Source organism: Sinocyclocheilus grahami, unplaced genomic scaffold, assembly GCF_001515645.1.
Source record: "Sinocyclocheilus grahami isolate Dianchi unplaced genomic scaffold, SAMN03320097.WGS_v1.1 scaffold791.1, whole genome shotgun sequence".
Lineage (NCBI taxonomy): Eukaryota > Metazoa > Chordata > Actinopteri > Cypriniformes > Cyprinidae > Sinocyclocheilus > Sinocyclocheilus grahami.
In genome coordinates this window covers 981898-1007104 of record NW_015505970.1, presented here as the reverse complement: position 1 = coordinate 1007104, position 25207 = coordinate 981898, and the positions used below count along the sequence as shown (strand labels likewise).

The 25207-nt window shown below is 35.3% G+C and overlaps 1 protein-coding gene across 1 annotated transcript in view; it reads right to left on the bottom strand.

Annotated features, from left to right (window-relative positions):
• The window catches only part of LOC107561759 (pre-mRNA-splicing factor syf2-like), an 8607-nt gene extending 6552 nt beyond the window's left edge, over positions 1-2055 (bottom strand). Inside the window, exons 1-2 of the mRNA XM_016246235.1 lie at positions 1900-2055; positions 1512-1610 (exon numbers count right to left, since the gene is read on the bottom strand). Of these exons, the coding sequence (XP_016101721.1) occupies positions 1512-1610; positions 1900-1917 (117 nt within the window). The 5' untranslated portion in view covers positions 1918-2055. The remainder of the gene's footprint in view (positions 1-1511; positions 1611-1899) is intronic.
• Between the last annotated feature and the right edge of the window lie 23152 nt (positions 2056-25207).

The following is a 25207-nucleotide window of genomic DNA, read 5'->3' as shown; positions in this document are numbered from 1 at the left end:
CACTGAAGACTGGAGCAATGATGCTGAAAATTCAGCTTTGCATCACAGGAATAAATTACATTTTAACGTATATATTAAAAAAAGAAAACCAGTATTTTAAATTGCAATAATATTTCACAGTATTACTATTTTTTTCTGTATTTCTGATCAAATAAATGCAGCCATGATGAGCAGAAGAGACTTCTTTAAAAAAACATTAAAAATCTTACTGATCCCAAACTTTTGACCGGCAGTTTAATGCATGAGGACCATGGGCGTTGCTAGGCCATTTTTAAGGGGTGATCGCCTCAGACCCCTTTAAATTTCATATGAAAACAGCGACAGACTTCGATCGACTCTTTCATCGCGTTCTTTTTCAATCCGCAGACCGCGGATGTGTGTTTAACGATAGATTGTTATAATATCTGCATCTGTGCAGTTCTGTTCTTTGTCATAAATACAGTTTGCAAAATATCAATCGGTTCCCCATCTACTGTAGCCTAAGTTTTCGCTGCGTTCACCCCTCACCACACCACAGCTGTTTCCTCCAGTGAAAATGAAGCACATATGAAGGCATAATTTATAAAACAATCATGTTGCCATTTTCATTTGAAAATTTAACTTTCAATGTAATACAATTTCCAGTGCATGTGGCAAAGAGGTTTGCATACTTGAGCTAATGAAAGAGGGTTGTACTAGAAATGCAAACAGTAAAATCGTGTGTGTGTGTGTGTGTGATCGATCATGAAGACTTGTATTTGGCTTATTCAGTTATATGTTATACCTATCTATGCAATACAGTGGAATACTGCACTTTTTGGTATATAAATTTATACCACCCCTATATATTTATATTATACCCTCATTGGGGGCTGATGCCCCCTAAAATGAAAATCTACTGTAGCCTAAGTTTTCGCTGCGTTCACCCCTCACCACACCACAGCTGTTTCCTCCAGTGAAAATGAAGCACATATGAAGGCATAATTTATAAAACAATCATGTTGCCATTTTCATTTGAAAATTTAACTTTCAATGTAATACAATTTCCAGTGCATGTGGCAAAGAGGTTTGCATACTTGAGCTAATGAAAGAGGGTTGTACTAGAAATGCAAACAGTAAAATCGTGTGTGTGTGTGTGTGATCGATCATGAAGACTTGTATTTGGCTTATTCAGTTATATGTTATACCTATCTATGCAATACAGTGGAATACTGCACTTTTTGGTATATAAATTTATACCACCCCTATTAGTCAAACATTTTTTTATTATATATATATACATACATACTATACCCTCATTGGGGGCTGAGCCCCTCTAAAATTTAAATCCTAGAATCGCTCCTGATGAGGACTATAGAGAGCAGGTCAATATGAAAACAAAGCCAAAATGCGGACATTTAGGCCCTAGTGATATGATCGGATCACTCGAGACAGATGTTAAAACCAGGGCATTAATAAACTGGGTATTAGTTTTAATAAACAGTCTGGGCTTATGGATTCCACTGATATGAAGTCAAATGTGCGGTAGTTACCCTCTTGAAATGAAGCTCTCTGAACTTCCTGAGTCTGTCTTCTCTCTTCTGAGCTGCTGGAGTCTCTGTGGCTTCCTCTGCATTGCTGGGAGCAACAACCTGCACAGCGAATGTACCGCAAACAAGGCTTAATAATGTCATTTCAGTGACAGCTAAATCATAATCAGAATTCAGCAAACCAAACCAACAGCATTAATCGCACAGAGACTGATGTTAGCACCTTTAGCTTCGACTAGAAGAACAGCGCTCTGAAACCCGACACACTAAAACGACCATTTCACGAGTAACAGTTAATGCTTACTGATCAAAAATAATGTATAATATATAAACAATAAAGACACCTGTTAGGTTAACTCTTAAAGAATGAAGAAATTGTGTTTTTGTTTACCTCTGCGCTAGACGCCATTGCTTCTTTCAAAGAGGAAGTACGTCACGCATTTCAGCCCGACTGCTTCTTCTTCTTCTTCTTCTTCTTCTTTCAGGTTTAATGGTGGTTGGCAACTCATCTCAAAGGTGCATTACCGCCACCTACTAGACTGGAGTGTGGGCATTAGACTGATATCAAAGGAGTGGAGAGGGAAGAGAGAGAATTTTTTTTTTTTTTATACATATACACACGTACATACCTTCTCCTTCCCCCCTATATATCTCCATCAAATTATTTCACTTATCCCAGTATTTTTCAAATAATTCATTAGGAGACTATGTATTTCCCTAGACATTGTTTCTCCTAGCAGATTTCCCCACTGTCATGTTTTGCTTTCCAACTTGTGTTTCTAACTCCCTTCTTTCCTCTTCATACCTTTTACAATCTAATAAAACATGTTTTACTGTCTCTTGTGTGTTGCAGTGGTTGCAAAGACCAGTGCGGTGTTCTCCTATTCTCTGTAATGTAAAGTTCAAACCAGCATGACCTATTCTAAGACGTGTAATTATCTTTCCTTCCTTCGGGTTCCTGCTCCGCCTAATACTATTTAAGCCTACTTGTTTTTGTATGTTATACAGATGTCGTCCAGTATCAGTTATGTCCCAGTATTCTTGCCATATTTTGTTTGTATGTCCCTTAATAATGGTTTTTGTATATCAACTGTTTCATGCTTTATTGCTCCTCTTGCCAGAATATCTACAATCTCCTTTCCTTCCACCCCTACATGAGCAGGAACCCAAAGGAAGGAAACATCCAGCCCTTTATCATACAGTATTAAAAGTAAGTTGAATATCTGGTGTATGATATCTTGTCTACATGATGTTTTCCCAGATTGAATACTAGATAGAGCAGATAAGCTGTCAGAAGCTATGATTACATTTAGGTTCTGTTTATTTCCTTCCAGCCACTGTAATGCCAATAAAATTGCTTACAGCGCTCTCTCCCACCTTCAATACCACGACTGAGGTGCCCTTGAGCAAGGCACCGAACCCCCGGGTGCCGCAGCATAAATGGCTGCCCACTGCTCCGGGTGTGTGTTCACGGTGTGTGTGTGTTCACAGTGTGTGTGTGTGTGTGCACTTTGGATGGGATAAATGCAGAGCACTAATTCCGAGTATGGGTCACCATACTTGGCCACATGTCAGGTCACTTTTTTTTCACTTTAATGACCTACTATGTAGTTCCGCTTTCTTAGGAGTTTCCTGGCTAAAAAGAACATACAAAATACCAGGTAAACAACAGTAAGAAAAATCTTAATACAATTCCAAGAAGTCCAAATAGCAGCATAACAAAGAAAAATATATACACTAAATAAACATAATTAGAATATTAAGAAAGAAAAATAAATGAGTACAGAAAAAAAATACAAGGGGCTCAGTCATCAAAAATGCATTTAAAAGATTACATAGTTTAAGGGCTTTTTTTTAAATGACACATGAGTTTTAAGGATTTGAAGAAGACCAATAAATATTTCTGGAAAAGTAAGAAAGTTGGGGGGAATTTATGAATCATGGCCACATTAGTAAAACAGCAAAGAATAACAACTGGTAATAATAAAATGTGACAGATTTACATTGAATCATTTAGCAGAAGTGTTTTATCCAAAACGACTTACAAATGAGGACAGATCTTTGAAACAGTAAGATATTTTTTTATTGATTTATTTATTCTATTAATGACACTGTAAAAAATGACCGTGAGTTTAACGGTAAAAGACTGTAAAAATGCTACAGTTAAAAACCTGTTAAATGGTTAACGGTGAAAAACGGTATTGGACATTACATATATTGGACATTAATTTTACGGCAGTATACCATTTTTGGAAGTGAAAAAGACCGTATAATTTACAGTGAATAACCGTAAATTGACATTCCCAGAATTCCCTGCGTTACATTTCAAATTTGATGTTTTTTTGTTGTTGAAATAACTATGTTTCTTCTTTTTTTCTTATCAGTTTTGTACATTAGGGTTGTGTGTTACACCTAATGTTGTTAAATGAATGTGTATTGCATTATTTCAGTTTCATGTGTGTCACCATGATGGTGTTTAGTGTTTGTGTGAATGGCGCTGTGCACCTTCTATATATGTTATTATTTAAAAGCTGCTTGTGATGGACTTTGGTTCATAACGGTGAAAAACGGTATTGGACATTACATATATTGGACATTAATTTTACGGCAGTATACCATTTTTGGAAGTGAAAAAGTGGATAACCGTAAATTGACATTCCCAGAATTCCCTGCGTTACATTTCAAATTTGATGTTTTTTTGTTGTTGAAATAACTGTTTCTTCTTTTTTTCTTATCAGTTTTGTACATTAGGGTTGTGTGTTACACCTAATGTTGTTAAATGAATGTGTATTGCATTATTTCAGTTTCATGTGTGTCACCATGATGGTGTTTAGTGTTTGTGTGAATGACACTGTGCACCTTCTATATATGTTATTATTTAAAAGCTGCTTGTGATGGACTTTGGTTCATCATGTGACTTTCTCATCACCACCTGCTTTTGGTGGTCATCAGTGTATTACAAAGATACAAAACAGATTTCAGTACTTCAATAGGTTGGTATATTAACATTATATTAGTTAATGAAATTACGAAATTGAACTGTAAATTTAAGTTAAAACCGTAAAACCTAAAACGTTGCTACCGTAAAACGGTAAAATTCCGGCAACCACAGCTGCCGGTTTTTCACCATATATTTTACAGAATTATTTTTACAGTGGAGGTTTAGTTTGCTTTAATCTGCTTATCAATGTTTCTGTTTAATTATAAATATTTTTTACATTTATTATCATTTTTTTAAATCATAATTTTATTTATTTAATTTTCATTTATTTTATTTATTCTTTTATTGTTATGTGTTATTTTTTGCTTATGTTTGCCCTTTTGTGTGTGCGCAGGCCTTTGGTTTTCCTCTTGTTTGTTACATGTGAAATGTTCTGTAGATATTCTTTAATGTTGTCATGAAAATGTTTGTATTTTATATATTTTTTATAAAAAATAATAATACCCATCATACATATTATTTATATATTAATATATTCATTCTGTTGAACACATATTACTTAACCTGATGGCTAACAGGGTGAAAGAAGTTGCAGTGGTTCAAACACAATGGCTCTGGACTCATCTGCTATGTGTCATTAACATGAACTCCGCTGCTCCTCTGGTCTGATTATGTAGAATTAAGTTCTCTTTAAGGGGATGTAATTAACCAGAGTTTACAGTTTCAGATTAAAGCAACCTCTAGATCAGAAGCCACACTAATGAACTGATGTGCTTGTTCTGCAATCCAGATGGAACACACAAGACCTAACAGCAAGTCAGTGCATTTTATGATATTTTATATTTGCCACAAGAATTTAATTTAGTAAAGAAAAATACATAGCAATTATTTTCCTGAAATTTATATGAATATTAAATATAAAATTTGATGAGAATTAAGAACTAAAGTTGTCTATAATACGTACCATATACAAATAGATAACAATATATTCTTATATATATATATAATTTAACATATAGTGATAATATTTTATATTATGATAGACATGTTACCACTCTTAATTATGCATTTATTAATTTATTGCAACATTAACAGTGCAAGAATGCCTGCTGTTTCACTTACTGTATTCAAAAAGATTGTGTGCGGGCTGCTGTATATTGACAGTATTCAGAGAATAGCAAGCCGAACAGGTTTTCGTCATTCAGCTGGATTCCATTTGCAAACTACATACAACTATTGTGTTGTTTGATTAATAGATGCGGCCTTCATTTGGATTCACGGCTCAGACCAGCCCTGGTGTGTTCAGCTGCCTGACATCTGGTATAGAAAACACAGCCAATAAAATCCTACCATTTCACTAATTACTATTTCTTTCATTTCCGCTGCCAATGAGCAACTTGAACAGGCCAAACCAAACAGCTCTTACTGCAGCATGCCAGCTCAGTTACCCACCAAAGGAGGGTCCAAACATGGACACACAGGGTATTGTTAGGTGGGCTGATTATAAAGTGTCAAACCCAGTTTTGATGATGCCATTTGTGCATGATTATGAAAGTAATGCCTGAAACAGCTACTGCAATAGAAATCAACAGTGACAGAAAATAAATAGGGAAAATAAACAGTACAGTACAATTATTTTACAAGGGCAGACATCTGTGCTATACACTCTCAGGAAAAAAGGTACAAAAGCTGTCATTGGGATGGTGTCATTTGAAAAGGTACACCTTATTTACCCCTAAATGGTACATATTAGTACCTTTTGAAAAGGTAACACCCCAGTGACAACCTTTATACCTTTTTTCCCTGAAACTGAACTTAAACTTCTTAATTCCTTAAAGTCCCCATGAAATCAAAATTAAAGTTTTTTGGGTGTTAGTATCAATATGTTAGTCTCCATTAATTTGAATTAAGGTGGCAAACCTTATGCAGAATTCCAGTTCAAAGTTTGTTTAAAAAACATTGAATTTTGGCTTTAAAAACTTTTTAAATTTTTTTTTAAATGTGATGGTTTATAGACCTTAGACACAGATGGATAAATATTTTTACATTTTGTGTTTATTTTATATACACTGTTGTTCAAAAGTTTGGGATCAGCAAGATTATTATTTATTTATTTATTTATTATTGATTAAAAAAAAAAGAAATTAATACTTTCAGTCATCAAGGACACATTAAATTGGTCAAAAGTGACAGTAAATATGTTTATAATGTTACAAAAAAATTTTTTTTCAAATAAATGCTGTTCTTTTGAACTTTCTATTCATCAAGACTTAATCAAGTTTCCATAAAAATATTAAGCAGCACAACTGTTTTCAACATTGATAATAATCATAAATGTTTCTTAAGCAGCAGATCAGCATAATGACATCTGAAGGATCGTGTGACACTGACGACTGGAGTAATGATGCTGAAAATTCAGCTTTGCATCACAGCAATAAATTACATTTTAAAATATATTCAAATACAAAAGATGATTTACCACAGTTGATTGGTGGTGTACCTGACATGATGACGTAATTTAGGACTCATTGTTACATGTTATTGCTTTGCATACAAAATCAGCATCTCCATGTGGAAGTACCCAGGTAGAAAGCTGAAAATGAATCTTCCGAGTTAAACACATAGCGTTAGATTGTTGTAGAAACACACACCTCCCGTGTTCGATCTGAATCACACGCACATCTCATGTCAGCAGTCTGGTAACTCAAGGCCACGCTGAGCGCCAGTAATTATATGTTGATTATAATCATATAATTATATGATCAGACTTAATTCTCTGGAATGATTTTATGCTTCGGAAGTAAACTATCATCACTTGTATCCCTGGGGCTCTCATGAGCATGACAGGCTGATAAATATTCTCATAATTATCCCTATAAAATGGATAATGGACACTTTTGTTTTTGAACACTAGGCGTAATATATGTTCAGTGCCACCAACCTTGTCACATGGGATATTTCCGCTGTCAAGGTTAATATGAAAGACCAGTTTGTCTGTATATTTCTAAAAGAAGGCCATAGACAGATGAATGCTCTTTGATAGCATCAATATTCTTGTCCTCAATAAATTCCCAATTAAAAGCTATTACAGCACACATAAAGAGATCCAGAGCATTGTGGACAACAACGACTTTCTGTCTCCGAGAGGAACATTGACAGATCTACTGACTTCAGTGATGTGCTAACGTAGATGTTTAGAGAGCCAGACAGACAAAGCGAGACAAATGTACATATAAGCTCTGCATCAGCTTCTACCGTCTAGTTCCTTCTAAGGTTGCATGCTAACTAAAACCTCATAAGTGATTGTTTATGTTATATGACTTTTTTTTCTTTTTCAATTTACTGTACATGATGCTTTCTTTTTCTAGGCAGCCATTCTGTGTGCCTTATTAAGTGTGTTTAGCTTATTAAGGTCCCAGTAAGCCAACAAACACACTAATAAACAGAAATATTGGGGAAATAGCATGTTTACTTAAATACTTTTTGTGTAATTATTGTTTTTTGCTTGTTGCAGTCACATAAGGTTTTAAGATTTAAAATTTACGGTAAAAAAACGGCAGCTGTGGTTGCCGGAATTTTACCATAAAAACTACGGTAGCAACGTTTTAGGTTTTACGGTTTTACTTAAATTTACAGTAAAATTCCGTAATTTCATTAACTGATATAATGTTAATATACCAACCTATTGAAGTACTGAAATCTGTTTTGTACCTTTGTAATACACTGATAACCACCAACAGCAGGTGGTGATGGGAAAGTCACATGATGAACCAAAGCCCATCACAAGCAGCTTTTAAATAATAACATATATAGAAGGTGCACAGTGTCATTCACACAAACACTAAACCCCATCATGGAATGTCAATTTACGGTTATTCACTGAAAAATTATACAGTCTTTTTCACTTCCAAAAACGGTATACTACCGTAAAATTACATGTAATGTCCAATACAGTTTTTCACTGTATATAGTAGGGGAATTTACCGTTAACCATTTAACAGGTTTTTACTGTAGCATTTTTACAGTCTTTTACCATTAAATTCACGGTCATTTTTTATAGTGTACGCAAGTATGCATCCTCAGGAGGATATGATGACATCCTCTAGGCTTTGATTTTTAATATAATACATTTCATACAAATCATACAAAAATGTATTTCATACAAATAATACAAATGATATATTTGAAAAACAATGTAAAATGTGAAATTACACTAAAAAGGTAGAATACATTATATAATAAAATAAATAATATAATTTATATGTATTATTTATGTACAAATCGTACAAAAATTAATCTCATACAAATCATCATTTGAAAAATACAATGTAAAATGTAAAAGTACATGAGAAAATGTTTTTATTAATTATACATTTTAAATAAATGATGTATGTTTATGTATTATGTATGCAGTTGTTATGTACAAATCATACAAAAAAAATTCATAAATGCAGATCTTAAATTTTGAAAAGTAAAATGTAAAAGTAAATTCAAAAAATGTTATATAAATTATATAAATAAATGATGTGTTTATGTATTATGTATATATTTGTTATGTACAAATCATATAAAGAAAATCATATATTAATTTCATACAAATCATAAATTTGAAATACAATGTTAAAGTAAATTAAAATCTACATTATATAATAATATAAATGAATTATGTACAATATAAATAATTTAAATAATAAAACTAATATAAACTGCAAAACTTTAAAACATGCAGCTTGAACATTGTGCTTGTTTGTTATGAGGCATGAGGTCAGTCTGTGATGCTTAGACCCTGATTTTGCTCATAATTGTAAAAAAACTATGCGAATGTGCAGTTTTTACTTAAAAATTACTCAGAAAACAAGTTAAACTCAAGGTACTTGTCAATAGGGGGCACCATGTAACACCAATAATGCTATAATAATCTTTGAATAATGCAGAAAACTGAGCTTTTGATACTTGATATGTCTGATCATGTCTCTCTCTCGATCTGTGTGTGTGTGTGTGTGTGTGTTTACTGCTGTTTTTCTATCATAAGGACAGTTGATGGCATTGCCGTGGGCTTTGATTTCAGCCTGTTTCATTCATCTCAGCTCATCAGCTGGAAATATTTACATTCTCAGATCCCTTAATCTTTAACGAAAGAGGCATGAGGCTCTGTCTTAGATTTCAACACAAGATGAACACAAAACAGCCAAAGAACAAGAGAGAGCAGAGGCTGTGATAGTCAAATATACAGCTGACGTTAGCTAAAGGCCTGCAACACAGCACTTTTCTAGGTCTGAAAAATCATGCCCACTGCTATTCAGACGTTTCGGGTCGATATACATTTTTTAAATGTTTTTTCAAAGAAGCATCTTATGCTCATTAAGCCTGGATTTATTTGATCAAAAATGCAATAAAACAGTAATATTGTGAAATCACAATGCGATCAAACCTGAGTTTTCAGCATCATTACTCCAGTCTTCAGTGTCACATGATCCTTCAGAAATCATTCTAATATGCTGATTTACTGCTCAAGAAACATGTATCTTTTTTTTATACATTATACATTTCTTTACTGTCATTTTAAAAATTAAATTCATGGATCCTTGCTGAAAAAAAGTGCAATTGACCAGAGGTAGGAATATTTGGGAAATCTATTTGAAAATAGTTATTTTTGCTGATGCACTTCAAAACTTTGAAGATTGATTAAGGCCATGGTGAGATCTTTATTTATTTTTTTAAAGGATAAGTTCACTTCCAGAATGAAAATTCTGTCATCATTTACTCACCCTCCACTTGTTCCAAACCTGTTGATGGGCACCATTGACTTCCATAGTAGAAAAAATAAATACCATGGAAGTCAATGGTGCCCATCAACTGTTCAGATACCAGCATTTTTTTTAAATATCTTCTTTTGTGCTCAACAGAAGAAAGAAACTCATACAGGTTTGGAACAAGTGGAGGGTGAATAAATGATGACAGAATTTTCATTCTGGAAGTGAACTTATCCTTTAACATTTTAAAATATTTTGTTAAATTCTGGGATGGTACTCAAATGGTTCAGGTCATACTTAGAAGGGAGAGGTTATTATGTGAGTATAGGAGAGCATTAATCTAAGTGGACGTCCATGACATGCGGAGTCCCACAAGGCTCAATTCTTGCACCGCTCTTGTTTAGCCTGTATATGCTCCCAAAGTCAAATAATGAGAAAGAACCAAATTGCCTATCACAGCTATGCTGATGATACCCAGATTTACCTAGCCTTATCTTCAAATGACTACAGCCCCATTGACTCCCTCTGCCAATGCACTGATGAAATTAACAGTTGGATGTGCCAAAATTTTCTTCAGTTAAACAAGGAGAAAACTGAAGTCATTGCATTTGGAAACAAAAATGAAGTTCTCAAGGTGAATGCATACCTTGACTCTAGGGGTCTAACAACTAAAAATCAAGTCAGGAATCTTGGTGTGATTCTGGAGACAGACCTTAGTTTCAGTAGTCATGTCAAAGTGTTCATGCCTTTATCACCAGCAGGGTGGACTATTGTAATGGTCTCCTCACCGGCCTTCCCAAGAAGACCATTAGACAGCTGCAGCTCATCCAGAACGCTGCTGCCAGAATTCTGACTAGAACCAGAAAATCTGAGCATATCACACCAGTCCTCAGGTCTTTACACTGGCTTCCAGTTACATTTAGGATTGATTTTAAAGTACTTTTACTCGTTTATAAATGAATCAATGGCCTAGGACCTAAATGCATAGCAGATATGTTCACTGAATATAAACCTAACAGACCACTCAGATCATTAGGATCGAGTCAGTTAGAAATACCAAGGGTTCACACAAAACAAGGGGAGTCCGCTTTTAGCTATTATGCCGCCTGCAGCTGGAATCAGCTTCCAGAAGAGATCAGATGTGCTAAAACATTAGTCACATTTAAATCTAGACTCAAAACTCATCTGTTTAGCTGTGCATTTATTGAATGAGCACTGTGCGATGTCCAAACTGGGTGCACTGTATTTTATGTATGTATAATCATTTTCTATTTAACTGTCTTAAATTCATTTAAAATAATTTTTTTTATAATTTTCAAAGTTTTCAAATTCCTTGTTTTATTTTTGTGATTATTTTTTAAAGATGATTTTACTTTCTTTTATGAATTACCATTGTGTATGAAATGTGATATATAAATAAACTTGCCTTGCCTTGCCTTAAATATATTTAAGTGTTAATAATTTTATCAAGATAAAATAGCTTAAAAATTCTTTTTGCAAGATTTCTAAAGTGCCTGTAATTAAAGAATCACCCATAAGTGAACTCAACAAACTCACACGTTGTCACATGTTCTGCTCCAAATGCTGCAAAGATGTTCTTAACAGAATGGTGAACATGTGCTCCTTCCTGTTTGACCTTACTTTAACGCTGTTTTTACACAGTAAGTCGTTGTGGGCTCTCAGGTCATACCAACAGCCTCTGGACACACAGCTGTGTGCAAAAAGACCTGCCTATCGATCCAACATTCAGCTCAAGCAATCACAGATAAGATCAAACGAATATATAGAGAGACAGATTCTTATTTATTTTCAAATTACTTGACTTCACTATTTTAAACTAGTCCTATTTTACCACATACTTCTGCCCCAATTCTTGTTTGTTTGTATTGAATCTATTGCTCTAATTAACATTTATACACATTATTATCTCTAGAGAAGAAAGAAACCATTTTATCTTGCTGCATTTTTATGGATATTATTTTATGGAGTTTTATGTATGGAAATTTTACACCATTTTCATGGCCTTGGGCCACTTAAACACATTGGCCTAGTCTATTCTTAAACACACTGGCCTTGTATCTTTTATGGGTACAGATTATACTTTAAAAAGATATAATCAGGGCAGGACTTTTTAGGAGGCTGGGGGCCCCTGTGCTTGAGTTTATGTGTGGGCCCTACCTACCCTAATGACCTCAACTAGAACATCATTATGGAGTAGGGTTTTATGCTTTCTAGAGTATTGCACATTTAGATTAGCAACATACTCTATAGAAATCAATTGCAAGTCAAGTCTCAGTATAGCACATAGTATAGCTGTTTATGTAGAGCGTCATTGTCAGACAAACTGACACAAAATGGACCTTTTACCTCACTTTAAACTCTCTGACACTGTGCATAATATTTATAAATTTGAGCCTTATGAAAAAGTCAAGACTTTCGTTCACCTTCTCAGATGATGTGAGTAAACTCACTGCACGCTGCCAGAGAGGAGCTCAGCGTGTCAATGAACCATGTGTCTGTTTGTCTTAACGCTCACTTGTCATGTCTTTCTTCCTTCTCTCTCTTTTGTCTGTGTGTGATCATAGGATATGCTTCCAGCAGGGGCTGGAAACGATTATATCATCTCTGCTGACGATCACACTCTTTCATCCATGTGGAAACATCCTGAATCAGCCCGACCGGGAGAATGAAGCGGCACGGAAAATCAAGCTTCTGAGAACTGAATCAGATCTGGGCAGAGTTGGATGGGAGTAATTAACCGCAGTAAGTAAGCAGCCGTAACAGAGAGAGACGGGAGTTTTTAAAGGGTTACATACGAGGGCTTTCTGGGACGCATTAAGCAGCGCTGTGGTTCGCTGAAGGACTGTGTTTAACAGGCTCACATATGTGTGGCGAGGGGTATTCGGATGCCCCTGTGGCAAGCTGTGCCATATGATCTCACTTCCCTTCTCTGTCATAGTGGTTTTAGATTGGCCACCGGTCGCTGTGACGGTTTTATGGCCCAATAGGAAGGCAGTGACTTTGCAGGCCATTGTTCTTTACGGAGCGATGGTTTAAACACAGTGTCTGAGTGGGAAGCCAGACGCCTGCATGCGGTCAGAAACGTCTCCATCCTCTATCCCCTTTTTTCCTGTTCTCCTTTAATGCATGGATTGATGGAGTATGTTTTCAAATTCTCACACACATCTATCTGCTATTCTATCTATTGTTGTTGTTCTATCTATCTATCTATCTATCTATCTATCTATCTATCTATCTATCTATCTATCTATCTATCTATCTATATACCTATCTATCATTCTCTGTCTGTCTGTCTACCTATCCGTCTGTCTGTCTGTCTGTCTATCTATCTATCTACTGTAGCTATTGTTCGTTCTGCCATTCATTCTATCTATCGCTTGATCTATTATTCTATCCGTCATTCCATCCAATCTATCATTCTATCATTATGAATTTCTTTAAATTCAGTTAATCATAATTCATTAAAATCTGAATTGCAATTCTGCATTTTGTTTCTCTATTCAAATTCACTTCAAATTCAGGAATTGAATTGGAATCTAAAAGGTATTCTCAACTTATTTCTAGATGCTCACCCTACAAATTGTTCGTGATAAGATAAAATATTTTTACTTTGACAAAATACTTACTTTGACACATTTGTAACAACAGGATCAGCAGGGCAAATAGAAAATTATGAAAATAATGCTGGTATTTTTAATAGTTTTTGACATTTGACACATACCTGGCCTTACTAGTTCCACAGACTATACGCACACACACTCTTGCTCGCAGCATTTTTGTTGGATCAGAGTGTGTGTGTCTGTATTTATGAGTATGAACTAGTGTGTGCTGGTTGATGATTGACAGCAGAGGAAGTGGGAGGGGGTTAGCAGTCACACACTGGAAATGCATGAGTGGCGCCAGAAGAGTTTCGTCTGGCTCACACACACCTGCTACCCAAACAGCGCTCATCTCCAGCCAAAACTAAGAGTGTGTGTTTGCCCTGTTCAGCATGACAGGGTTTTGAGCTTTGACCTTTGATTTAGAGGCATGTAATTAATATTCAGCCTCACCTCAGATTAATTCCAGTTATTGATCAGTGCATCAGAAGTGATCATCTGCACTAGTTTTTCATCAGTTCATGCCCTCTCGCTGTCACATGTTGGTGTACAGATCTATTCTGGTTACCCTGTACATCATTCATTTTCTGTGAATTGTTTTTTTCTTTCTAGATCAGTATTTCAGACTGCATTCACATGCATAATGTAGATTAGATTTTCGGAAAGGAGTATCTTCTGCTCACCAAGGCTGCATTTATTTGGTCAAACATACAGTAAAAGCAGTAATATTGCCAAATATTGTTTCAATATATAATGTGTTTTATATTTGAACATACTTTAGAATGTAATTAAAATTTTTTAAAGTAATATTTTGTAACATTACACTTTTGTCTTTGCTGAATAAATGTATATATATATATATATATATATATATATATATATACAGGTTTTATTTTGATATATACATTCAATAATTATTATGTCAAAAATATAGCATTTTATTAAAACATTATGAAAAAAGGGAATGAAAGAAAATTAAAATTGAGTCTATTTATAGCTATACATATCTGTGGACGACTCATATGCTCCATGCGGGCTACCAGGTTCCCACGGGCACAGTGTTAGAAACCACTGCTCTCTGACATCAATCAGAATTGATGACAAAATATAATGCTTGCACATGTAAAAACATGTTTCTGAATTATGAATCTGACCAAATGTGGCATGATTTGAACGATAACCGCAATTGGCAGATCTTTCATTTGTTGAAAATCGATCTTCAACTGCAAAATTGGATCGAGTAGAATCACATAATGGAACAGATTTTAGGAAATTTCCTGATGACGTGACAGAATTACTGCACTAACATGCTTTCCAAATCCATTAACACAGTGATCTGATCCAGAAGGTCCTGCCCAGTATTTTCCTCTTCTTTTTTTTAAAATTTTAAAATTTTACAGCTGTTCCAGATGAATTTAGAAAAGAAACAAACCTATGACCTTTTATTTATCTATGACCTCTTTCCATGGATGCTGTTTAGAGAAACATGGAATAAAAATGTCAGACTGGTCATTTAAATTTCAAAAACCGATCTTTGAATGAACTTACCTCATAAAACTGATTTGACTTTTTTGAAAATCTTAATGATGGATTTGTTTCTTACAAACACACAACTTTTCGCTTCACAAGATGTTAATTGATGGACTGGAGTGGTGTAGATTACTTGTGGATTACTGTGATGTTTTTATGTTAATTGATGGACTGGAGTGGTGGACCGTAAGGGTTGTGGCCTAATGGTTAGCGAGTCGGACTCGTAACCCAAAGGTTGTGGGTTCGAGTCTCGTACCGGCAGGGATTGTAGGTGGGGGGGGAGTGAATGTACAGCGCTCTCTCCCACCTTCAATACCACGACTGAGGTGCCCTTGGGCAAGGCACCAAACCCCCAACTGCTCCCCGGGTGCCGCAGGAAAAAAAAAAGGCTGTGACTGCTCTGGGTGTGTGTGCACTTTGGATGGGATGGCAGAGCACTAATTCTGAGTATGGGTCACCATATTTGGCCACATGTCACTTCTTAAAAATAATATTTTGTAACTGATACGGAACTTAATAGGTAGCCAGTGCAGAGACTTCAAAATTGGGGTAATATGATCATATTTTCCTGACCTGGTAAGGACTCTAGCCGCTGCATTTTGGACTACCTGTGGCTTGTTTATTGTAGATGCAGGACAACCAGCTAGCAGTGCATTACAATAGTCCAGTCTAGCGGTCATGAATGCATATTTCTACTATGTTTCGTAATTTGGCAATGTTTCTAAGATGGAAGAGTGCTGTTTTTGTAACATGGGAAATATAACATGGGAAGTTGCTATCTAATATAACACCCAGATTTTTGACTGTAGAGGAAGTAACAGTACACCCATCTAGTTGCAAATTGTAATCCAAGAGATTCTGTGTACTGTCTTTTGGTCCAATAAGTAATATCTCTGTCTTATCCGAATTTAATAGGAGAAAATTATTGGTCATCCAATCTTTTACATTTTTAACACACTCTGTTAGCATAGATAATTTAGAAGTTTCATCTGGTCTTGTTGAGATATATAGTTGAGTATCATCAGCATAACAGTGGAAACTAATCCCTTATTTTCTGATAATATTACCAAGGGGCAACATGTATATTGAAAATAGCAGAGGACCTAGGACAGATCCTTGTGGCACTCCATATTTTACTGGTGATAATTGAAATGACTCCCCATTTAAATGAACAAAGGAAACGATCCATTGATGAGCAAGTGATGTAAAGCTACATTTCAAATCTGTTCTCATTAAGAAACAAACTTATCTAGATCTGAGACGACCTGAGGGTGAGTACATTTTCAGGACGTTTTCAGTTTTGGATTAACTATTCCTTTACAGGCAGCTTTAAATGTGCTTCATGTAATTTACACTAGAAATAAGCAGCACCTCACAGTATTCAGATTGGCTAAACAACACCATCCAGAAGCCAGTTACTTTTTTGTGTGGTTTATAGAGCCTTGTAGCATGGCCCAACCTCATATCCACCTGAGGATCCATGTGTGGCCTCCTGTCATGGTTATTTTAATTCAGTGACCGCGTGCAGGTCTGGACAACTCCGGCCGCTGTCGGCTTGTGTGGTATTTTCCTGCCCAGATACATTGAGCCCAGCTACAGATCACTCCAGACCAGATGGCTAAAGGAGTCTCGCGCAGACCACCGCTGCGGCCACTGAGTTTGAAACCCAAAGCCAATGAGGTGGTGGAGAAACGTCTATACACACCACACACAAACACACAGAGACAGGGAATTCCATTCATTCCAAAGCTTGTCTGTCAAGTTAATTGAAGACTAAACATACTGTACATTTGATGAATGCATGGTTTTAACTATAATACACTAAATACAATATGTCCAATATCTGTATATATATGTCCAAAATAATAAAAAAAGGCATGACCCCTTTAATCAGTACTGTTGTAATGAATTAAAGTATGGTTATAACCATACTTGTTGCAATGCATTAAGGGATTGTCTTATATTGCCTTAGAATTTGCATCTTAGAAGCATAGATGATAGCATTTGTTATAACTGTAATTCCTAATATAACATACAGAATTAAAATCGCCAAACTTTTTGTTTTGACTACGCTTGGTGGTCTCAGACCCCCTAAACCCCCCTTGTAATTGGGACCGTTTGACTTTATGTATTTGAAATCTTCATACCTCTCAGTTTGTTGGCATAGCTGTAGGTCTGTGTAGGGATGTTTTATATTTGCAGTGGATTGGTGCAGTATAATCAGGGCCATTTCTTGCTGTCTTGGCTCTTTCCTTGTGCATTCACAGTTGAATGGCACTGCGTTACTGCGCCAGTAACTGCGGTTTCAATAAAAACTAATAATTTCAGTCTTTATATCTTATTACAGTCAGTCACTTTAATGTCAGCCCTCTGTAGCGATGCCAGCGCTACCCATGAATGACTCGAGGAACGGAAAAGAGACCTACAGAAAATGGATGGGTAAGTGGAGTGTGCGATTACCAGAGCTGCTCAAATATAGATCTAAACACAAACAAGAAGAGCAGGAGAAAACTAGTTCACAATTACACAACCATTCAAAAGTCTGGGGTCGGTAAGATAAAAAAAAAAAAAAATTATTCTGCAAGGATGCATTAAGTTGATCAAAAGTGACAGTAAAGACATTATAATGTTACAAAAGATTTCCATTTCAAATAAATGCTGTTCTTTTGATCTTTTTATTACCAAAGAATCCTGAACAAAGATATCCAGTTTCCACAAAAATATTATAGCACAACCATTTTCAACATCGATAATGATAATAAATGTTTCTCAAGCAGCAAGTTAGCATATTAGAATGATTTCTGAAGGATCATGTGACACTGAAGACTGGAGTAATGATGCTGAAAATTCAGCTTTGCATCACAGGAAAAAATTACAGTTTGAAAAACATTCAAATAGAAAAGTGTTATTTTAAATTGCTGTAAAATGTCTGTTTTTACTGCATTTTTGATCAAATAAGTGCCACCTTGGTGAGCATTAGAGACTTCTTCTCCAGATTTTTAAATGGTATTGTTTAGTAGGTCATTTTCATTTTACAGCTCTGTATGTAAACAATTAGCTCAATAGTGTCTATATTTATCTCTCCAAAAGAATTTTAGGAGAAACATCTGAAATGGCACATAACTTTGAACGTGACTGAATTGCACAAAAGAACAAGCGCTGAGCAATGCAACTTTCCTATTGTGTGTGCAGATGTACCTGACGCGGCACGGGACGCCGGAGCACTCTGAATTTCTGTGACTGTGGTCGGCTGCATTACTGAAGGAGCTGGAAGTGGGTTTGTGGCTTTGGTTCTGTTTACTGCCATCAGTGCTTTTGTGATTGTTTGTGCTTAGGGAAGGGTGGAGTGTACGGTAAATGCCTCCTGTTGGCCAGCCACACTGCAGGGAGCGCTGGCCACAGAAACCCTGGAGATGTGCAAGTTGAGATGAGGTGTGTTTCAGTCTGTTTTAGAGAGAGGGTGCATTTGAGTTGGTGTATGTGTGTTGTGCATCATTAAGAGAGTATGTATGCCCAGCAAAAGCAATGTTCTACACTTTTGTAGCACTTTATTCTTCCCCTGAAGTCCATTTATATTGTTAGTCAAGTATTTATGCTCTAAAAACAGTCATAATTGAGTTTTACACTACAATTTTGACCCTCTGTTTGATCATTAGAGTTAAACTGACTGTTTTTGCTTACATACTATGTAAATGAATTCTGTTCGGATTACATACTCCGATTTTTTTGATCCATAATGACTATAAAAGCACCTTCCCTTGATCCTTTGTGAGTTTCATAACATTATTGTCTGTTTTGATATGATTCATGGACTATATTCTAAATCTTCTTAAGCCATACAACAGGTTTGTGTCATTCGCTGAAATGTAAATGTAATTTTAAAATAAAATGCTATCACATTTATGGCTATTGCAAGTAAAAACTATGAATTACCATATAATTTATAGAGAGAATTTGTTACATTTGTTTAATTTCTACATTTAAAAAAATCATTTTCACAGAAAAAAATAATGTACAAATTCTGCAATGAAAACCTGTTAGTTGGTTATATGCAAATTACCCTATATACAACAAAATTATTTATACATCACATGTAATTTTATTGTAAAATACTGTCAAATGTATGGTTATTGCAAGTAAAATCTATGAATTTCCATATAATTTATAGTGTGAAACAATAAAAAGACATTGCCAGAAGTTCCATGCATTGCACTTCACATATTTTATTTGATTTAGTTTTGTTTCTTTTTCTTGATATCAGTAAGTGCTTTGTTACATTTTTGTTATTTATCATTTTATCTATTTTACTATCTCTATTATTGTGGTGTTGTTAGTACATTTTAAGGTAAAACACTGATTTTTGTAGTTCTAATAGATTGTAATTATATAGATTATATGTTAATATTATATTGCTTAATTAAATATACAGGTTTAGCTTGCTAAATATATGCAGACTCGAATATGTCATTCCATAATAAGTGTGTACATACATCAAAACGGACTCTTATGTTACAGTGTAGATCCATTAATAATGCTCGACACAAGAAACATCTGCGTCATAGTCTCCTGCGGCGTAATGGACGGCTTTAATTCTCCTTTCCAGTCATGCTCCGTGATCATTTTTATATTTGCGCAGAATTTCAATCCCTCAGCGTGGACATATAATCATTGGCTGCGAGCAGAGGGGATACCTGGGTAATGTGTTTAACAGCAATGATCCTGTTTAACTGCAGCCTCTGTTTGAACATGAGAAACTGCCTGATGGTCAGAATCAATTTCCTTACGGCCAAATTACTCCCACATCGGCTTAGAGTTTCACCTAAATGGCCAAACCTTAAAACACTAATACTATTGTTATTAAATTAGAGCCTCAATCATATAGTTCAAGTTAGGCTTAATGCTGTTTGCTTTATTTATTGATGCACTGAGGGAGGCAGAGAGACTCAAAGGGCTTTGCGTGTCCTCCAGTGTTTTGTATTCAAATAATAACTGTGTCTGTGTTGCAACAACTTACAGAACTACCACATTTTGCTATAAGTTTGATTGCATCATATAATAATTGCTGTTAATATTATTCATCGTCTGTTTTATTACGTCTTATATTGATTTTTCTGTACTGCTGGTTCGTCTGGTCAGAGGAGAACTGGCTCCCCGACTGAGCCTGGTTTCTCCCAAGGTTTTTTCTCCATTCTGTCACCGATGGGGTTTTGGTTCCTTGCCGCTGTCGCCTCTGGCTTGCTTAGTTGGGGACACTTCATTTCCAGCGTTATCGTTGACATAATTGCAAAGATATTATTTAAACTGAACTGAGCTGGATGTTGACATCACTGAATTCAATGATGAACTGTCTTTAACTGAAAAATGAGTGTTTACTATTGTCATTTTGCATTATTGACACTATTTTCCTAATTAATGCTGTTCAGTTGCTTTGTCACAATCTGTATTGTTAAAAGCGCTATATAAATAAAGGTGACTTGACTTGACTTGACTTGTTGCATGCGAGCGTACTATATTTGATGAATAGACAAGTGCAAATGTGTGACTGTTAATAAATGTGTTTTTATAGTGAAAATCATACTTAATGGCATTGCTGCAAATTATGGCTGGGCAAAAATGTATTCATTAATTTTTGAATCCGTTTGATGACAGTTTCTCAATATTTATGCATTTTTGAACTTTGCACATCTGGAACTTAAAAATCACATCTGAAATTCATGCTTTTTTTGTTATACCGTTGTTCTCAAATGGTTTTGCTTCAAGAACCAGATTAGACAGATTAGTTGTGATTGAACACAGTAGTTTATCATATAAAAGTGTCCTTATTAAAAAAAGAAGTTTGTATTTGATTATTATTTGCAAAATATAAATGATATACAGTTTATAATTTGATTCACTTTTTTGAATCAAATGTAAAAAATAATTTGGAATTATCACGATTTTTTAAAATGTTTTTAAAAAGCAGTGTCTTATGCTCACCAAGGCTGCATTTTTTAATCAAAAAACAAAAACAAACAAACAGTAAAAACAGTAATATCATGAAATATTTTTAAAATTTAAAACAAGTGTTTTCTATTGCAATATATTTTAATAAATATATTTAAATATGTAATTTATTCCTGTGATGCAAAGCTGAATTTTCAGCATCATTACTCCAGTCTTCAGTGTCACGTGATCCTTCAGAAATCATTCTAATATGCTGATTTGCTGCTTTTTTCATTTGTTTTCCTTTTTTTTTTGTAATTAAATAATGTAATTATAAATAGAATGTAAACAAAAACAGCATTTATTTCTAATAGAAATCTTTTGTAACATTATAAATGTCTTTACTGTCACTTTTGATCAATATAACGCATCCATGCCGGATAAAAGTGTTAATTTATTTAAAAACTTTTGAACAGTAGTGTATATACACAGTTGAAATTTCTCTCTTGTTCCCTCACAATGCTTTCTGGGAGCGTGTTGCAAAGCATTCTGGGATTAGACTCCACAGCCTTAGCTTTGGGACATGTGGTGCATTAAAATACATGCATGCTTTTCGTAGTTTTTGGTTACATAGCTAATGAAATATAAATATAGTTGTGTAAATAAGCAGGTGAATCATGTTTTCAATGCCATGTTATTCACCTGCGTCCTCCAGCGCGGATCAGTTCCGAAGGCATCAGCGAGATCTCGTATTCTCCCCAAGGATGGCCACCGGGTCACGCTAATAACCTCTGACAGCCCGTCAGGCGTGAAGAGGGTGTAGAGTATCCACAGGGGCCGGAACACACCCCGCTCATTCCCGCTCCTGTCCTCTCGCTCACACACACTTACAGCACGTGCGGAGGGAGGGGCCGCTGGCACTAAAGTGACATTAATGGGGCCGTGCTGACACAACAAGGCGAGCGCAGGGACCACTTTTCCGCCTCTTCATTGGAGAAGCTGTCGCCTCGAGTTTCACCATGCCCTCCATCCCTGGACCGGCCCGATCAGGCTCGGGATTAAGGTTTCGTCTCGGGGAAGCGGTCACATGATTTACTGTTGCTCCCCTCGCTGGGCTACAGGTGTCCGGGATAAAATGACAACGAAACGACGTGTGGTTCAACCGCACCTCGGATCTTAAAATGGGCCAGAACCCTCTGCTCTTTGACAGGCAGTGTCACCGTATACTTCAAACACACACACATACGCTAAGAGGCGGTTAATTATTAATGGGCAAAATCAGAGCTTGAAAAATGTATCTTCAGAAGAAGTCAATTTCCTCAATCGGTGAATCTGAAAAATGATGGAAGGATTTCAGTTTGGTTTCTGGAAAAAAATTTAATCGGCTGCTATAAAAGTCAAAATTGACCCTATTTGCTTACACCAGGAGCTTGTGGAAGTAGAATATTGTGGGCCAAGATGGCTGCATATTCAGCGCCATTTTCATGCATTTTTATGGTGTTCTGCAGTGAAAGTTGCCATTTATCATTAGGAGAGAGTGGATAACAATATGTAGTGTTTAAATGAGAATGATTGCAATACTGAGCATTTTCATGTGATCTTTACATGAAAATCGAGGGCGAATTTTTTTGCTGCTTGTTCAGTTTACATTTTCAAATCAGCTAAAGAAACCCAATTTACTTTACAAGTTTACTTAACAGTTTTGTGTTCAGATTAAACTAATGTGTGTTGACCACTGAAACTGAGCCATGGATTTCAAGCTCCCAGCATGTTTTGCACTGGACTGGGAGAGTAAATGTTGAAAATAAGTATTATTTGACGTGTTTTTAAAGTAAATATAAAGACTCGTTAGTGTTTAATGTTCATTTCTGTTGGAGATTTATAAGAGGGGGCGTTTTTGTGCGACTACATGAATTTTACATAGTAAAATAAGTTTTTTATTTAGTTAGTTTTTTGGCATTTCAATCTAGTATTTAACTGAAATACTGCATGTATATTATATAATGGAAGTCAATGAGACCTTAAAGTGTTTGGTTCCCAACATTCTTCAAAATATCTTCCTTTTTGTTTCACAGGAGAAAGATATGCATGGATAATGATGACAACATTTTCATTTTTGGGTCTACCCCTTTATAGACTATCGTTAAGTATAATTGTATTGCCATTTACTTAATTCAGTTATGTTCAATATTATTTGTTTGTATGGACATGTTTTTGTCTTGCTGCATGAATTTAATTTGTGTGGAAAAGTTTTCCTCAATGATTGAACATCATATTTTGTGTGCTGTAGAGTGAGGTGGGTAGGCTTTCAAATGAAATTCACTGCAGAACAGCAGAAGATCAGTTCAGCATTAACAGCATGCTGATCGAATTGATTGGCCTGGGATTCCTAGATATTGATCAGCTGATATTGCTTTCTTTATCCCTCAAGTTCATGCTTCATGCATGGAAATAAGACTGAAAATTGAAAGCTGTCACAAATAGCATATGGATTAGTGTTCATTCTTGCAATCACAAAATCCTGGATGGACTGCTTAATAGATGTCCCTGGTCTTACTGTGTATGATTCATTAGTGAATGCTATTTATGTTGATTTAATGTGAATAATTTACGTGGAGCTTGAACTGCACTGAAAAAATATATAGAAACAAATTTCACTCAGAAATAGCCAGTAAATTTCAAAAACAATTTCAAAGAAATGACAAGTAACCCTGCAAGTAACACTATTGCTGCATCCCAATGTGCCTACTTATACTACGCCCTTAAAGTATGTACTCTTTTGGTGAAGAAAAAGTACACACTTTTGAGTGTGTAGTAGAAGAGTAGGCAAGCTTTGGGACATACTATCACGTCATACATTTGCGTCTTTAATGGTCCGCTCTGTCGCATTGATACATGCACCCTGTCACTGTAAACTGGCCTGTCAATCATCCACATTTCATTTCATTTAACTTCCTACAGTATTGGAGAGAAATGAAGTAGCACGTTGATCTGCCAGCCATGGGTCTTCATGCAGAAAACGGCTCATATTTTTTTGCATAATGATGCATTTAAAACTTAACGGCCAAACGGATGTTTATAAAAGTTCACATTATTGTTGTAGATGAAATATCCTAACACAGATAACTATAATATACATTTTTAACAGGTTAAATGTTGATTATTAGTAACTCAAACCCCTTTATCTAATGCTGCGTTCAAGTCCTCCTGGGACATTCGTACACTGTAAAAAATGACTGTGAATTTAACGGTAAAATACTGTAAAAATGCTACAGTAAAAAGCTGTTAAATGGTTAACGGTAAATTCCCCTACTATATACGGTGAAAAACTGTATTGGACATTACATATATTGGACATTAATTTTACGGTAGTATATCGTTTTTGGAAGTGAAAAGACTATAATTTACAGTGAATAACCGTAAATTGACATTCCCAGAATTCCCTGCGTTACATTTCATATTTGATGTTTTTTTGTTGACATTACTATGTTTCTTCTTAGTTTTTTCTTATCAGTTTTGTATATTAGGGTTGTGTGTTACACCTAATGTTGTTAAATGAATGTTTATTGCATTATTTCAGTTTCATGTGTGTCGCCATGATGGTGTTTAGTGTTTGTGTGAATGACACTGTGCACCTTCTATATATGTTATTATTTAAAAGCTGCTTGTGATGGGCTTTGGTTCATCATGTGACTTTCTCATCACCAACTGCATTTGGTGGTTATCAGTGTATTACAAAGGTACAAAACAGATTTCAGTACTTCAATAGGTTGGTATATTAACATTATATCAGTTAATGAAATTATGGTATTTAACTGTAAATTTAAGTTAAAACCGTAAAACCTAAAACGTTGCTAGCGTATTTTTTACAGTAAAATTCCGGCAACCACAGCTGCAATTTTTTTACCGTAAATTTTATGGAATTTTTTTTAC